Raw genomic sequence first — 16,570 nt, 5'->3', positions numbered from 1 at the left:
GGTGAGAGGAGGCGCTAAGCTGGGGTCCCTCACTCTTCCCCTCTGCATCCACCTAAGACTCCTTGTGGAAGGGAGCAGGGAGGCACTGTTCTCCTGTGGAAGGCACCACTCTGCCTCCGGTGCAGACAAGACCAGCCCCGGCAGGCCCAACCGAGCTCTGAGTCCTTCTGCACTAGGGGAATGGGAAAGGCAGACTTCATTTTTATTTAAGTGACTGTCAGAGACCTCTGCGCGTCAGAAAAGCTGCTCAGTATCTGCTCCCCTCCAGTGGTGGAGGACAGGAGGAAGCTCGGCTCGTGAAAGGCAGCTCTGACTGACACTTGCCGTGTTAAGTTCTCTGGGAGAGTTCTGCCTGTGGGACCCCGTCTGGCCAGAGCTCCAGGTTCTGGTTCTCCCTCCCCAGCCTCTCTGCCTCACCCATGTTTCCTCCACTTTGGCTAATTTTTGGTCAAAGAGGCACCCTCGTATTCTTTTTTCTTTTGGGGGAGGTGGTTACCAGGGATTGACCCTGGGGCACTCAACCACTGAGCCACATACCCAGCCCTTTTTATTTTGAGACAGGGTATCACTAAGTTGCTTAGGGCCTCCCTAAGTTGCTGAGGCTGACTTTGAGCTCACGATCCTCCTGCCTCAGCCTCCTAAGCCTCTGGGATGACAGGTGTGCACCCCTACACCCAGGCACACTGGTGTTCTCGACTGCACCCTCAGCCTCTGCTCAGGTAGCAGAGCCTGCAGCTACAGGCTGGGTCTCCACTCCACTGCTTGTCAGGCCCAGAGCCCTTCCTGCTTCCAGAGCTGCAAGCACATTTCCCAGAGTGTGAGTCAGATGAGGCCTGATTTTGTTCCCACAAGGAAGTGTGAAGCTGGGGGCAGATATTTTTGCTGCTTTTTCTAGGTAAGAGAACTGCAGTTCATCTAACTGATCTGCTGAAACCCACATAATTGGCGAGGAAGAGGGAGGAGTTCAGGTTCTGTGTGGCCCCCCTCCGTCCCAGGCAGGAGAAAACCCCGCTAGCTACCCAAAAGGCCACATCCTGCCTGAGTCCCTCTGTCTTCAGCCTCCTGGGCTGGTGGGAAGCAAGAGCAGGAGCAGGAACGTGCTGAACGTGTTGGTGTGTGGGTCAGAGGACCGACGGGCCGGCAAGTGTGAGACGCGCCCGTCATGCACCCGAGCACTCTGGTCTGCACCGCGTCAATGCTTCTGAGGTGAGATGTCAACATCAAAAGCACCTGGAGCTGCATCACAGGTCATGGCTGAGAGACTCAGTCAGGAGGAATTGGCACTGACCTCTGACCTCAGTCGAGATGTCACTTCCAGAAGCCACCCGGAACCTGACGTGCAGGGCACCCTGTGGGAAGCTTTACAACAAGCAGCCCAAGTCACCAGAGCCTGCCTGGCTTGGAAGCTGGTAAAGGACACCAAGAGAGAGGGTTGGCAGCCCCCGGGGAATCCAGAGGAGCAGGCCCTGACCCCAGGGCACACGAGGCACAGACACCTCTGTGGCAGCAGGATCTACCATGAGGCACTGTCATTCAGAAAGGCCAGAGATGAAGCATGGATTCAAGATCATTTGAAAAATAAGGACATGACAGAAAGAAGATGACCCAAACCTGCCATTTGTGAAAACACATCGGGATTCAGAGGGAGAGGAGAGGGGAATCCAAGTGTGGACGGACGGACGGGGGAAGCTGACGGGCGGAGGGGCGTTTTTACTGGATGATTTTAGACCTTGTTTGCAAGTCCGATGTAAGTGTTTTAAAATTATACCATGTTAGACAAGAGTGAGGAAAACACATTAGGAAAATGGAATTCTTTTATCTTTGAAATATTTTGATCTTGGTTTTGGGAGCTTCAAAGACAAAAGGTTCTATTTCATTTGTTGTTAGAATTGGGTTAAATTTAGATTCTTTTCTTCCTGACACCGGCGCCTCCACCCCAGCAGCCTCAGAGCTCCTTTGGCCTGGCCTCTCTGCATCGTCTCTGGTCTCAATGGCTCATTGAACAAAGGCACTGTTCAGCTCTTCTGGACCTCGGCACGATTGGGAGCACTTTACAAACACGACTCACATGCGAGAAGGCGCCCACACTGTCCCTGCTGCAAGAGGGGAGGCAGGAAAGGCGGGGCACCTCACCAGGACTGCAGGGTGGCCAAGCCAGGGCTGACCTCGGGAGGTCGGGCTCTGTGTCTGTGTGTGACCTGTGTTCGGGGCTCCTGCCTTGGCCTTTCCAGAGGGCCAGGGAAGCCATGAAGTACTGGGCCCAGCGGGCAGGCGTGCACCCTGTGCCTTGCTGCTCATGGCCCAAGCTGAGAGCCCAAGTTCTCTCCATGCACCCAAGGGCTCTTCAGTAACGCAATTTGAACACACTGACCCCATTTGCAGAAAAATAAATAAATAATAGCTACAAGTACTTGAAATAAAAGCAAAAATTAGACTATTTCCTTTTAGCCTCAACACTCATTCCGTATACCCCTGGGGAGTTCAGCACTAGAGATGGGCATTTTCCGTGGTGAAAATTCTGGTCATCATCTCAAGAGCAGAGAAGCATCCAGAGAGGTAGAGAGCTGCCTCTGGGAGAGGCCCTCTCCACTGTCAGCTGATTCTGAGGGCGAGATGTGGTGGAATCCCAGCTCGGCTGGGCCCATGGCACTGTGATATGTGAAGACTCTCCCCACCCTCTGTTGTAGGTCAGGAGTGACTAGAAGTTGTGATTCAATGATCCATGAATGTCCATGCAGTGTCCGGTGAGGTCAAGTGCCATTCTGGGCTCTGGGCAAACTGTCCTGGCAAAGCGTCCAGGTCCTTAGGCTGCGGAGCATGCCCTCCCGTGAGCTCTGACAGAGCCCTGGCCCCCAGGACTGGGCCCTGCCGGCATCAGGACAACCAAGCAGAAAAACGCTGCATGTTTAATATAAAGCAAGCTGGCTCACCGACAAAATGTGATGCCCAGCAGGTGGACAAGGGCCACCAGGAGGGTCAGCTGAAGAGTCATGGAAAATAATATTCCTACAAGACAGCTCCCCAAGAAAGACGGAGGGACAGTGTGGCTTGGGAGGAGGGAGGGAAATCAGCCAAACTAACAAAGGGCCCCGAAGGGAAAAGCAAACCTCCGTCACTTCCCGGGCTCGTCCCCAGCATCTCCATCCAGAGCAAACCTTCACCCCCTCCCAACCCCAGTGGTCCTGAAAGAGGCGAATACTGAAACGCTGGACCCTGGACTTCTACCCTTTCCCATTGCGATGAGTCCCGGAAGGAGGAAAGCAAATAGTGAGGCTCTGGTATGAAGCGGTGAACCTCGAGTTCTGAGCTTTTTCCAGTGACCAGCGGTTCAGAATGTTTACAACTGCTTTCCTGAGTTACAACTGTAACCTGAACAACTAGGTCCCAGCCTGTCCAAACTGCATGTCTGCAGTCTCCAATGGTTAAGTCACACTTACGGTAAACTGTACAACCCAGGCACCTCTGGTAACCGGAGCCATTTCCCAGACCCAGAAAGCACTGACAGATGGACTTCCCTGCAGACTCAAGGACAGCTTGCTGATCCGAGGTGGCTTCCCGCCTCCCGTCTCCATCACTTGGCCGCTGTCACAGCGTGCCCTGAGGGCAGTGCTCACGTGAAGCTCTGGGCCTGAGGACTCAGCAACAGAGAGCTCCTAGCTTCCCACTAAGCTCAGCCTCATGAGTGTGGCAAGGTGTGGCCAGGGACGGTGAGGGACGGGAGGAAGGCACCTGTCCTATGGGAAGAGCAGAGGTGACAGGATGCTAAACCAGGAGCAAGGACTTGCAGAGAGAGGCCTCTGGGTGAAGCCTTCTGGCTGGAGTGGGGGCAGGTGCCATTCAACATAACCAGACACTCATGTCAGTTCTGTCTACGAACAACGCAGGTCTTAGAAACAGGCAGAATTCAGATTCTCCCCAAACCAGTTTTAAATCTGGAAAGTGACAGGAGAAAAGGCCTAGCTGGTGGCAAACACAGGCCATGGGTGGCGTTGTGCTCAGCAGGGCTCAGGACTCCTCCCTGGTGGCGTCTGAGCAGCATGAAGGGGAACACGTCTTCACACTCAGACTCTGCTGCACTGGCCAGCCCTCGGCTGTGTGCCCAGCACTCCTCTGCTTGCCATGAAGACACACCGAGGACTTGGCCACCCACGTGCAGGGCAAGTGAGGGGCAGCTAGGCCTTGCTGATGGGCAGGGACACAGCTTCCACCCTGACTTAGGTCCAGTAGCCCAGGAAATCTGACTTCTTCCATGTCTGCTCAGTAGCTGGAGGGCCCCTGGTTCAGGGGGTAAGAACTGCACGTGGCCAGGAGGTGGGGCTGTCTCTGCACATGCTGCAGGGTGGTCATCTCCCTGTGGTATTGCACCTGGCTCCCACTAACACGCCACTGTGGCCACCACCCAGGCTGTCTGCCCTTTAAGGTGACTTTATAAAGCTCACTCCTCATTATAGCCCATTTCCACCCAGGACAATAAGATTCTCAAGCTCTTGTGAAACTTCTGGAAAATTGTGCACTCTTGTCTTCACAAGGAGGATCTTGGTGCTCAAGAAGCCAAGGGGAAAACTCAGATCCCGAAGGGCACCGTGGGGCTGTGCACCGCCCCATCAGCTCCCCTGAGCTGTTCCACCCAGAGGACTTGGGTTTCTCACGTTTCTGTGGTGCAAATAAGTGTTTTCTCTTCTGCGTTAACTATTTTAGTCGGTGACTTGGATTTGCCATTTGCTGCAATTTGCATCGTGCTTTAGAGATGGCAGACATTTAGGCACTGAAGTCCTGGCACATGACATAGGCCACCAGACAACTGAAGAGCAAGATGGCACAGGGTCACCACAGGAAGAAGCCAAGTCCCCTGGGACGTGCAAGTGGGAGATGCAGTGTCCTGTTCAGGGCGGTACAGCACTGAGCTGCTGGCTGGAATGGTGTGCTCACTGGTCTGGCATAGGCTGGCCAGGTCTGGCTAAGCTCTAGCTGGGAGCTTGAATGACAAAGGGGTCCAGAAGGGTCATTTCAATGCCTATGCCTGCATTGCTGGGCACCAAGCAGGAGGGCACCATGTCACTGTGGACCAGGAGGTGCGTGGTGCATCTGAAGGGGTCATTGTAAGGATTAAGGAATATGTTTGAGTCCTTGCACTGTTCCTATGTGTCCAGGACTGGGGATGTCCCTCCTGCCAAAGGTGAAACCTTCACGAGAGGCCCGTGCTTCCTCCTCTCCCTGCCCCTCGTAGTGTCCACAGTTGCCTCATTAGGCTGGGTGACTCCTCAAGTGGTGAGTGGGGGTGGGGGTGGACAGGAAGAGATCTCCCCTCCAAGACACGGGTTTCAGTTCTCTCTGGACCTGCAAGTATGATGCCTAAGCCTCTGTCTGTGTGTGCTGGGTCTCCATGGCAGCCGGCCTCACCACGTCACTGTACAGGGTGTTTGCCCCCTGCATGCCCTGTCCTGACTCCTTGTCGAGGTGTTGGTGAGCAGCAGCATTTAAATTGTTTGTAAATAACCCATGGCACTGCTACCTGAGCCAGTCAGATGCACAGCTTTGACTGCAATGCAGTTCTGTGTCCACACAGAGGTGTGAGGCTGGCTGTGTGGTCGGCACCGAGGCTCCACGCCTTGTTTCAGGGCATATTGAGCAGTGTGGAGGAGGAACCCTGCCCTCTGGGATGCGAGGCACTGGAGTGGAATGACCTTCACTTCCACAGTGGCCAGCTTTTCTGGACCTTCCCACCAGCATGGAAGCAGAAAGCCCCAGAGGACCCGTGCTTCCTTCTGTCCAGAGTAGAGGACCAGGAGGGTCAGTCTGGGTGTCCTTCCTGGCCCATGCTCACAGCCTGCCGCCCACTGAGCCTCTGAGAGCCACCTGGCAGCGAGGCCCTGCAGGGTCAGGGGGACAGTTGCAGCCGGCATTGCCCCCTCACGGGGAACTCTGCCCCTGCCCCCTCCCTGCAGTGACACTGCCACCAAAGAGACCTGTAAACTACACCTGGCTGAAAGCTCATCCCGACAGAGCCCCAAGTCCGATCCGGACCTCCAGCCAGCACCCTGCTGCGCATTCTAGAACTTTCTCCGGGCCCCTCCCTTGCAGGTGGGCTACAAGGACACAGGGATCAGACGCCTGCTGTTTCCCCAGATGTCAGGAGCCTGGAGGAAGCAGACCTGGCTGCTGCACTGTGGCTGAGGCTTTTAACTCTGGGGCTGGCGCACGGGACCCACGCAGACGCAGCTTGATCTGACCGTGAGAGTCTAGCCCTGGAGAGGCACAGTGTCACAGCTGGACCTAGCCGAAGGAGCCTCCCTGGGGACTCCTGCCTTAAAACACGGCCCAGGGGGCTGATTTGTTGTGATGGAAACTACAGAAACATTGTGCCCCAGAAATATTATGAGATTATCTGCACACTAAGCCAGAAGAAAGGCTTTCAGATGACAGATAGCTTCATGATTAATCAAAACATTAACATACCCATGGAGTGGTGGGGATATATGTAATTCTCGTTTCTCTGTTTTTTCAAGTTTTTGAATTTATTCTGTGCCCAAGAAGTCATTTATAAATATTCCTGCTTGATTAATAGTCTGCTTGTTTCCTCTGAACTGAGGGATATTTGTGCTGGTATTGGGTGATCTCATGTGTGGTGTGTATTCTTTATCCCCATCAAAGTAAACAGCATGATCAGAATACAGTGCCTTCAGTATTGGGCCTTATAAAGAAAAATAGAGAGTAAGTACCAAGTACAAGCGGCAGCCCCGGAGCCGGTGGGCACAGCCCTGAAGGCTCCAGGGGAGTGTCTGAGCAGGCTGGCCAACCTGAGTTGCCCCTCCTGGCCACAAGATTGAGAACAAGCTAAGAAAGGTCACTGGTTTGTATCCTAAATTGTAAACAATGCACGCTCAAGCCATTGTCACAATGTGGACACCAGGAGAGTGGGTCGGGGAGGCCCTGCAGCCTGCCTGGAGCGTTTCTCTGCAGGTGGGTTGTGTGGGGAGAGTCCTCATGGCTGCGGATGTGGCTGCCAGTTAAATCCTCTGGAACTCCGGCCACGCCTACCCTTCCAAGGCTGAATTCCTGCACCTGCCTGGATGTAATGAAGTAGAATGTGTTTTAAAAATAAACATCAATGTCAGCCTCCCTGCCCTTCCCATGCCACAGCAAGCAGACGCTCCAACAGCAGCAGCACTGGGTCTCAGTCACACTCAGCTTTGGTCCATCTACACTGGTCACGTGATGAGAGAACTGTGCATCCAAAAAGAGCATGCATCTGTCCGTCAGTGGCCTCCTAGCTCACAACGCCGTCAGTGGCCTCCTAGCTCACAACGTCACAGAGGACCAAGATGCCAAAGGAAGACTGCTCAGTGCAGGAGCTGACTTTCCTCCACGTTCTAGAATGTGGTTATGGACGTGAAAGATGGATGTCAACCAAGTCGATGGCCCTCTTTGGCATTGCCCAATCTGTGCATCCTCTCGATATATGCAGCATTTAAATTTCAATCAGGACAAATTCCATACAACCAGGAGTTCAAGTCCTCAGGCACAGTGGCCGTGGCGCCTGGGCAGCTCAGGGCAAATGGACAGCGTGGGTCAGTCTTTTTGGAGACTCGTGTCGCAGCCCTGAGCCTTCTGCCCTGGCTGTCAGGATGTGTCTGTGGCGTGGTCTGGCTTAGGAGGAGCCAGGAGAACAAGAGGCCCAGAGCTTCAGCTGTTAGGGTGTTCTCTGCTTTCCTTTCAGGGAGACCAGATGTCTCACCTCCCAACTCCAAATAGAGACAACAAGCCACAGAGGACCCAGATGAGTGTCAAAAAAATGGACGGACTTCAGTGGTGTCAGGGACAAAGCTCTTTCTGTAAGAATGCAGAAGAGCAGGACTGAGGATTTGCCCCTCTCCTTGGATTGCCACTGCCTGGAGATCATGGGCCGTGGAGGAGTGAGTCCATGAACAGGCGGAGTGCACCAGGGTCAGATCTGCAGCAGTGGGGAGGCGCTTCCCCAGCTCTCCTTTGCAGAAGCAGCCTAATCTCATCCAGTCCTTCCAATCAAGAAAGAACTGGAAGAGAGTGATTCTCTCCCGAAATTGCCGGGGAAAAGAAGCCCTCCAAAAGCCTTGTCAATAATTTCCCAAAGGGAACATCTATTTTATTTCCAACTTCATTCATTTTGCTCTAGGGTACTATAAGTTAGCAAAGCATTAAAACCTTGACTCTACAGCAAAAGGCCAATGTAGCTTGGTGTTCCCAGCTGGCCTTCCCACTTGGTCTCTCTCCTCCTCTACCCAGGACCTGGTGTTGGGCACAGACCTACAGCCCACCATGTCCCAGGGCTGCCTCTTCAGACTCCCCCAGTGTGCAAGGATGGGATGGAGATGGGGCCATTTCCAGTAACCAGGAGAGGCCAAACCCAGCCAGATGTGAGCCACGGAGACAGCTCAGAGATCAGTTAAATGTTTGTGAAAGGAAACATGTCTGGTTTGAATTCTAGGTTTACAACAAAGGTGTGTGTGTGTGTGTGTGTGTGTGAGAGAGAGAGAGAGAGAGAGAGAGAGAGAGAGAATTTATAAGATGAATTCAAAATTTATGATTTGAAAATATGCATACATATTTAAAATAACTTTAAACTGCAGTGCATAAAATTGTAAGACATGTAAATTCTCCGTCTTGCTGGTGTGCTGTGTATATTTTACAAAGAAAGTAATCCAGAAGTTAAGAAGTTGATTTGTTCAAAGAATAATTTCAGATGGTTTCTGTAAGAGGATTATTTTATATTTGAGTCAATGACAATTTCTTATGTTCTGAAAGTAGGCAATATCCTTAAGGGCTTCTTGATGCCTGTATTTCAGGTTTCGTGATTTCAAAGGGAGAGGACGAAATGCCAAGACTCATGTCACAGGAGACGTGGCTTGTAGCCTGTTCTCTGTTTGGGTCATTCCCAGTTTGGTCTCAGTATCCTGTCCCCCACCAGGCGCACACAGGCAGAACAGTGCTCTCGTGGTTTAAGATGCGTCCAGACAAGGAAGAGGGGAGGCAGGCCTGAGTGCGGACAGTGAGGGTACTGACGTGGGGCTCTGGGCGTGGCAGGTCCTTGGGGAGCCTCCTAGGGGACCCCTCATTGTACGTGACTGGAGAAGCTGTTCGCATTCATCACATTTTGTATTTTTTGTGAAACTGGGTGATGGAATATCAACACAAACCTGGGAATTTTGCTTTCTACCTGCCAGAGGCAGACCTGGTGGCGGCAGGCCACCAGTGAGTCCAGCAGAGAAGGTGCTGGGCGTGTCCTCTCACCGTAGGTCCAGTGCATCCTGTTTTGAAAACCAGGGTCCTGAGGGAGTCGCCCCCTGCCTTTCCAGGAGAGGCCACTCTTGCTGACATGGCCCCCACGGCTCTGTGGCCACGGAGCTGGTCTTGCTGGAGGACCTTCTGTGTCTCTCCCCAGGCAGGTTCGCCTTCCCTCCTGGGTGGCAGAGAGCAGGGCCAGCCCTGGGTCTGCTCCCCGGCCTTCCCTAGGTCCACACCCTCCTCCTCCGCCGCAGGGCGCCTGTCCTCCCCCCCTCTCTCCACAGTCCACGCCCTGGCTCTGCTGGTGGCCTGCTGCTTCCGCTGAATCCCAGAACAGTATCTGCTGGGCTCACCAGCCCTCCATGAGTCACACCCTTGTGGTCCTCTGTGGCTGTGTCCTCTGCCCAGGGTGACTGAGCCATTTGTGGCAGTGGAACCTGCTGTGTCCATGAGGCGCTCTGCCCACTGTGACCCTCTTTGCACTTCCGCTCACTGCTAGGCCAGCACTGGCCACTCCTAGATTCAGTCCAGATGGCCGAGTGCCTCCCTGGCCTGACCCCAGTTGTGTCCGGTGCACCTCCTGGAGGTCGGATGTGTGTTTCCCTGTCTCCTGAATGTGTGCCATGAGCTTCGGAGGGCAGGCATGGCCTGGTCTCGGGTACTGACTCCATGTTTGCCCGGCCGGGTGCCTCTGCAGGTGCGCTCACACTCTGTGTTTCCACGTGGAAGTCAGCACTTGGGGGCCCACCTGCTGGTCCTCACCCTGGAGGAGCAGGGGGAGCACAAGGAGCGCACTGGCTGGGGACGAAGAGCTCTGGACGTGGGTGTAGCTACGGGAAGAACACATGCCGGTCAGGAGGCGGCCGACCAAGGCCACCAGAGACGCGGCGGTGAGGCCCACGCATGGGCACAGGTGAGGACGTCACTCGCGGTGGCCACAGGCGCCCAGGGGTGGGAGTGCGCAGTGGCCTCTCCCTTTTGTGACCACAGACTCGTGTGGAGTCTTCGGAGTTAGAGGCTCGGGTTTGAGTGGACCGACGGTCCTGGATTTCAGCAGACAGTGGAAGATGGCGCCGTCCTTGGGAACGCCCCGGGCACTCCGGCTTCCTGCCTCAGTGGCTGATGTGTCCACGGGGCACAGGACCGGAAGAGCCTTCCAGTACGGACCCCCCAGTGTCCCCACGGCCACTCCAGGGGTAGACAAGGCCGTGCTCCTCGGGCTGTGCGTTGGCTCTGCCAGAGGGCTCTCTCTGTAAGGAGCCTGTGGTGGCCTGCCTCCTGCCGCCCCTCATTACTCAGTCCGACTTCCACACTGGGAGCCTTAGGGTGCTCTGCACAGAAGCCCGGGTCCCAAGTGCTGCGAGGCCTCTGCAGAGGTTTTTGCAGTGCGCACCTTCTGTTGCTGGCTTGGGCTGGTCTCTGTGCGCCTGCAAATGTGATGAGTTAACGGTGGTGAGGATGGGCCAGCCTCTCACCTGTGGCTCTGGAGGGGACTCGGGGCAGGGATCCTGCTGGACCAGCCAACGTTCCAAGGAGGCATGTCCCGCAGGGTCCAGGCTGTCCCCACCTGGGGTTCATACCGTGGTGTGCTCGCTGAGGGGCAGGAACTCATGAGGGACGGAGAGGAGCCAGAGGTCATCTGCTTCCCACCTTGTGGGAACCAGTGAGCCACCACTCATGAGATCCTCCTTTTTCCAGTCACGGGTCTGTGTGCTCCGTGTGCATGCCCGTGATCGACGCAAACCCCAGACATTCTTATTTTGGAATCTACCATATCGTGCCTGCCCACACGTTGAGCTGGAGCTGGCCTTACTTGTGGTAAAACATGAGCCTATCTACAATTATATTTGGTAGTTTTGAATTTGCTCTTGTGCAAGCCTTATAAAACCTTTTATAGACATCGAAATAGAAATGGAGGAACTAAGCACTTGCTGGACCAAGAACAAAATGCATTTAGCTGCTCGTGAGAGGGGCTGAGAACAGGGCTTCCCATGGTGGGTGCGCGAGGGGTCCCTGGAAGCCCGGCAGCTGCTGGCTGGCCCAGTGATTTCCTGACAGCCCTGCGTGGGTTATAAGAAATCCACTCAAGAGCAAGCTTGTGTAGGCGTGCCGTCAGCCATAGCTGCACACAGCCTCTCGGGGGGCCCAACACATAGATGTGACTCAGGGGAGCGTGACATATGGCTCCAACTCCATTGCTGCCTCTGGACTGAGAGGCCACTCCAGGCCTCAGTCCCCTCCTCTGTAAAGTGGACCTGAGCCCCCTGCCACCTTGGCTTACAGATCCCATGACGTGTGTGGAAGCTGGGTTGACTGTGCCAACTGCCAGGCCCCGGAGACACGTAAAGTATGTCTTTCCAACAGGTTTCTCTGTTCTAGGGGTGGCTCGGGGCAGGAGGCAAAATCTCAGGGCCAGGGAAGGGCTCACCTGGTGCCAGAGACCTTCCTGGGACACCCCATCTCACCAAGATGTGTGCTCCTACAGAGGGGCCGTGCAGCGCCAGGGCTTGGGGGAGAGTGCTGCTGAACTAGGGGACATCTAACTGAATCGAGGGTCCTGGGGTAACTTCAAAGTGCAAGACACCCCTGCTCTATGGAGAGGCCGGGATCTCACAACGGTCATCATGAGCTGAGCTTACTCAGAGGCCAACACTCAAGAAGGAAATTCGGCTATCTGTTGAAACCAGGCCCGAGTGGACAGCAGCAAAAGCTCACAAAGTCCTACAGGTTCACTGTGGTAAATGGAGGAGGCAGAAGTTGACAAATGAGGACTGCTCCCCAGGAGGCCCAGTGTGCAGGAACTTCTGCTCTCCGAATCTGGTGCTGCGGGACGCGTGTCCTCTGGCAGAGCCCTGCAAATGACAACCCTGCACCTGCCTGAGGTTTACAGCCCAACACACAAGCCCAAGGACAGCCCAGAAATAAATAGCCTTTAGGTTTTGACCCAAGTTCAAGATTTTAATTCTTTGATCTACACTTTATTTTAAAATAACTATAACCAGGCTACAAAAGTAGGGTCATGTCATGTGTGGCTAAACTTGCTGTTTGCCTAAGCCTCAGCCCCCCGTCACGGCCAGAGACTCTAGAGCTGTGAGCAGTGAGACAGCGGCAGGACCCCCATGCCTGTGACGAGTAAGTCAGGGGCAGATGGAGAGGCCAAGACCCGCTGCAGCCTCAAGTCCCTCTTCCCACCAGGCCTCGTGCTAACCAGGCACTCATCTGTGAGCTGAAGCCTGGGTGAGGACGAGTATCTGAATTTGGGAGACAAGTTGTCAGTGGAATCTGGTTGGGAGCCCTATTTGAAGAACTCATGGCCACTGCCTGAAATCAACTTGGACTTTGCCTAAATTGTCCTGGAGATGCTGAAACACCTACTTCCTGGTGTCTGTACTGCACACAGGTCTGGAGTAGGAAAGGGATTTCTGTTGGGAGGCATGGTCCCTAGAAAGAGCAGCGGCCAGCCCGGGGGGGATTTGCAAGTGCTTTCCTGGGGCTTCTTTTAGGAAGTCTTAGAGAAAGAAACTTGAAGAGAAGAAACTACCCTTTGGAGCCATATAAAGCAGAGTTCTTGCCAAAAATCCACTTTAATTTGCACAGTTTTGTTGTTTTTTGACTTGTGGCCTCAGCGTCACAGCCAGGGACTCCTCCCATGGCCCTGGGAGGCGGGTTGGGGGAAGGTGTGTAGAGCTGTCCTGGACCCTGCCTCTGAGCACCTGTGGTTTCCCCTGCATCCCTCCTCATTCCCCACAACTGAACGGCTCTATATCAGTGGTATGAGGGACAGAGAAAGTAGTGTTCTGGTGTTTGAATAAGATTCATGCACACATTACATTTTAATATGTTTTCAGTTTACATACCGTACACAATCAGACACGAAATTATTGATTTCTTATTAAACTATTGCACATCGTTGCTACAGATAAGAACTAAGCACAGTGTTAACTCAGGAAGTCAAAGAGCTTTGAGGGTGCAAGACCTGGGGTACACCTGGTGAGATGCATCTTGTGCAGTAAAGAGTGTCCTGTTAATGGCCAGCTAAAAAAATTCAGTGATGGAAATGACAAGAGGAAAACTCCCAGAAAACTTCACGTGTCATCTGATGCAAAGAGTGGACTTCTTGAGGGAACGGGGCCCGCTGCCTACAGGTCTCCACGGACCACTACAGGCTGCCTTGTACACTGAGTAGGGACTCTGCCAGTCTGCTCAGGTGGGAGGCTGCTGTAGGAACTGATCGATCTTTAAAACATGCGTATGAAGAGAGGTTCATGGGAAAGGGCTTGGGTGTGAATCACTCTCCAGGAAATGGTCATACATCTAGGGTTGGTCCATGCTCCTCTGCTCAGGAAAGCCCCAGCCAAGCTTTCTGACTCCGCACACAAAGAGATGAGCTCACTGGCTAAAATGTCAAAGGCAAAGATCATATTTTGATCCACAGTTTCCTCAGTTTGAAAAGACATCAGCATGTGAAAATGGGCCACTCAAGCATGAACTCCTTACAGAAGGCACTGAATGGAAATTCTTAGTTTTGAAGATCCATTAATAGAAATAGATCATTTCAGAAAATAATTTGAGTTTAGATTTCCTAGCAAGGATCAAGCAAAGGGGAGCTTATTTGCAAAGGCAGGTTTGGAACTGCATGTGTCTCCCCAGGCAGCAAGAAGGTGTTGCCGGGCCTGTGCTGCTCTGGAGGACGCGAGAGCGAGAACCACCACCATACCTCCCCAGTGGGGGGCGGGGAGAAGAGGGAAGGTGGGGACTGCAGAAGCAGGGGTCTGCCCGGAATTTGGGATGAGGATCAGCTTCCAAGCCCAGCACTAAGGGAGAGAAGCCAATGCCAGTGCCTGGTCAGAGACGGCTCTGGGCTCGGGGCTGAGCAGGGGCAGTCAGAAGAACAGAGGCAGCAGCACCCAGGCTGCTTTCTGGTCGACAGCTGGCCTGTCGGAAATGGAGATCTGCCCAAGTTTTGCAAAGTACTCCTCATCAAGAAATGCAAAGGACTGTTGCCACCTTCTGACGTGAAGGCCAGGGTCCAAGTGCAGAGAGTCCCTGTGGGCCACCAGGAAAGTGTGGTCCCCGCCGGGACAGGAGAGGCCTGGTCAGGGTGTGGTGAATGGCTCCTGCTAAGGCTGTCCGCTTTGAGGTGCTACGGCTAAGTGTCCACCAGGCACTGCTCTGGACCAGGCTATGGACTGCAAGGTAAGAGGAAGCCCTCCAGGGGTCACAGTCCATGAAGAGAGCTCCGAGAGGCGTGAGGCGCAAGGGCTAGTTCAGGAAGTCACTGAACATGAGCAGGTGGTCTATGGCACTAGGGCCTTGGACAGGGATCCTGCAAGAAACGACAGGGTGTGAAATGACGCCTGCGCTCTGTGGAGCCTGGTCTGTGGCCACAGTGAGGGCAGGGGAAGGACTGCTGGGAGGATGGACACGGGAAAACAGCCTTTTCCTGGCGTGGGCACAGCCTTTCCAAACAGAAGGGAAAGCAAGAACCCTGTCCTGAGGTGGGGTACCGAAGGGGACACACAAGTGCCTGGGCGCCTGGCTCTCGTCACGTGTGGACTGTCCCGTCTGTTCTCACAAGCACCAAGGACCACCTCACAAGAGGCCTGGCGGTCTCACACACCCTCAGGACTCACCCCTGCTCCTCCCATGTCCCGTCTGGGCCCGGAACCTGCCCTGGGGAGACTCGGAGAAGGAAAGCCTCCATGGCTGCTGCAGATGCTGGTGCTTGCAGTTTTGCCAGATTCATGCTTGAAAGTCACAGGCTTAGGGGACGGGGAGGCAGGACTGCTGGACAGTGTGTGTGCCTATGCAGTGTGACAGCACGACTGCACAGATTCATGCAGCATCATCTTGAGCAGTACTAACTCACAACAGTACCCGTGTCTTATGGAACTAGTACGGCAGACTTCTCCTTTGGGCTACTGAAGTATGCATACTTTGAGTAATTATATGAATTTCTGAGTTTAAAAGCTTAACTTTTCTTTTTTTTTTAGTTGTATGTGGACACAATGCCTTTATTTTATTTTTGTGTGGTGCTGAGGATTGAACCCAGTACCTTCCACGAGTGAGGCAAGCACTCTGCCACTGAGCTATAGCCCCAGTCCTTAACTTTTCTTTTTTAAACTATAATCACTTCTAAAAGTTTGAGTACCTCTGTAAAATTTTCCTTGCAGATGCATGCATACCTGAAGATAAGACCCGTGCTTCAGACAACTCTAGATAGGAAGGATGTGATGTGAAAGAACTAGAGATGCATATAAGGGAACATGGCGGAGGGATCTTCCAGAAATGTGCTGAGCCCGAAGCCCCATCCTGGGCACTAAATATGGCACTGGTACGCACCGGTGGCTCCTTCAAAGCATTTTCTTTTCAAATGACACATCATTTTTTTGTGAACTACTGAATGAATAGGTTTTTAAAAGAGAATTGTTTTCATTAAAGCTTACTTGAGTTCTTGTGAACTGGTGGCCAGCATACTTCGAATGCTTTTGTCAGCCAGTGGGCAGCCGGACAGACTGTAAGACAGGCCAGGGGGGCAGGTGAGTGAGCCTCTAGGCAGTGGAATCGCCCGAACAAACACAACATACAGTCGAAATTAAAAAGTTCAATGCAGAAGAGCAATGGGGCAAGTGCTGTATATTGAATTTTTTGTATCATTAATTCTGAATATGTAGAAATGTAAATTTAATAAAACATTTCTGTTAATAAGCATTTTTTTTAAAAGTTGTGCTTTTAGGTTTAAACGTTTGAGAAGAATTTTGCGAATTTTGGCATTTGGGATTAAAAGACATTATACAACACGTCAGTCGGCATGCTTTTGAAGGTCAACATAGAGCACTTAGGGGTCACACAGAATCAACGTTGGTACTTGACAGCATTGTTGAGGTAAGCTGAAAACAATAAATTGAAGACAGAATCCACCATGAGAGAATGAAGCCACACCTTCTGTGTGAGGCGTAATTGCCAGTCACATGACCACTCCCATCACACCCCGGAGTTGGACATCTGCCACCAAACAAAAACAGAACAGCCAGAACAGTAAGTACGTTTAGAAAACTTCCAAAGAGTTTCATTGTTTCCAGTTTAGCTGCAATGTCTGCAAGGGGGTTAAGCACCCTGAAGGACAGCTGGGAAGTGCACAGGATCAAAGGAGATGACGCTTCCGAACGACAGAGCATCATTGAGACCCCGCAGGCACAGGTCAGCCTCTCGCCTACTGACTGGCAGCTGGAGAGCCGGTGCCGCGAACGCGCATGCTCAAACGGCAAGGCGGGTGCAGACCGGTCTTTAGGAATAAGCCAAAGGAAGG

At 53.2% G+C, this 16,570-nt stretch overlaps 1 protein-coding gene across 21 annotated transcripts in view; it reads right to left on the bottom strand.

Annotated features, from left to right (window-relative positions):
• Myt1l (myelin transcription factor 1 like) overlaps positions 1-16,570 on the bottom strand; it is a 338,827-nt gene that overhangs the window by 40,862 nt on the left and 281,395 nt on the right. For 11 of the 21 annotated variants that reach the window (XR_013429313.1, XM_078029763.1, XM_078029762.1 and 8 more), the window contains 2 exons: positions 16,204-16,266; positions 15,708-15,776 (listed from right to left, as the gene is read on the bottom strand). Coding sequence is in view for 19 of the 21 variants with exons in the window: in XM_078029763.1 (XP_077885889.1) it covers positions 15,708-15,776; positions 16,204-16,266 (132 nt within the window). In the remaining 2 variants the exon portion in view is untranslated. Of the gene's footprint in view, positions 1-8,631; positions 10,689-13,064; positions 14,588-15,707; positions 15,777-16,203; positions 16,267-16,570 lie in introns of those variants that run through there. The other 10 variants (XR_013429314.1, XM_078029766.1, XM_078029752.1 and 7 more) reach the window with 5 other exon arrangements.

Source organism: Ictidomys tridecemlineatus, chromosome 12, assembly GCF_052094955.1.
Source record: "Ictidomys tridecemlineatus isolate mIctTri1 chromosome 12, mIctTri1.hap1, whole genome shotgun sequence".
NCBI lineage: Eukaryota > Metazoa > Chordata > Mammalia > Rodentia > Sciuridae > Ictidomys > Ictidomys tridecemlineatus.
Note: the sequence above shows the minus strand (reverse complement) of the source record. Positions and strands in the feature narration are given on the sequence as shown.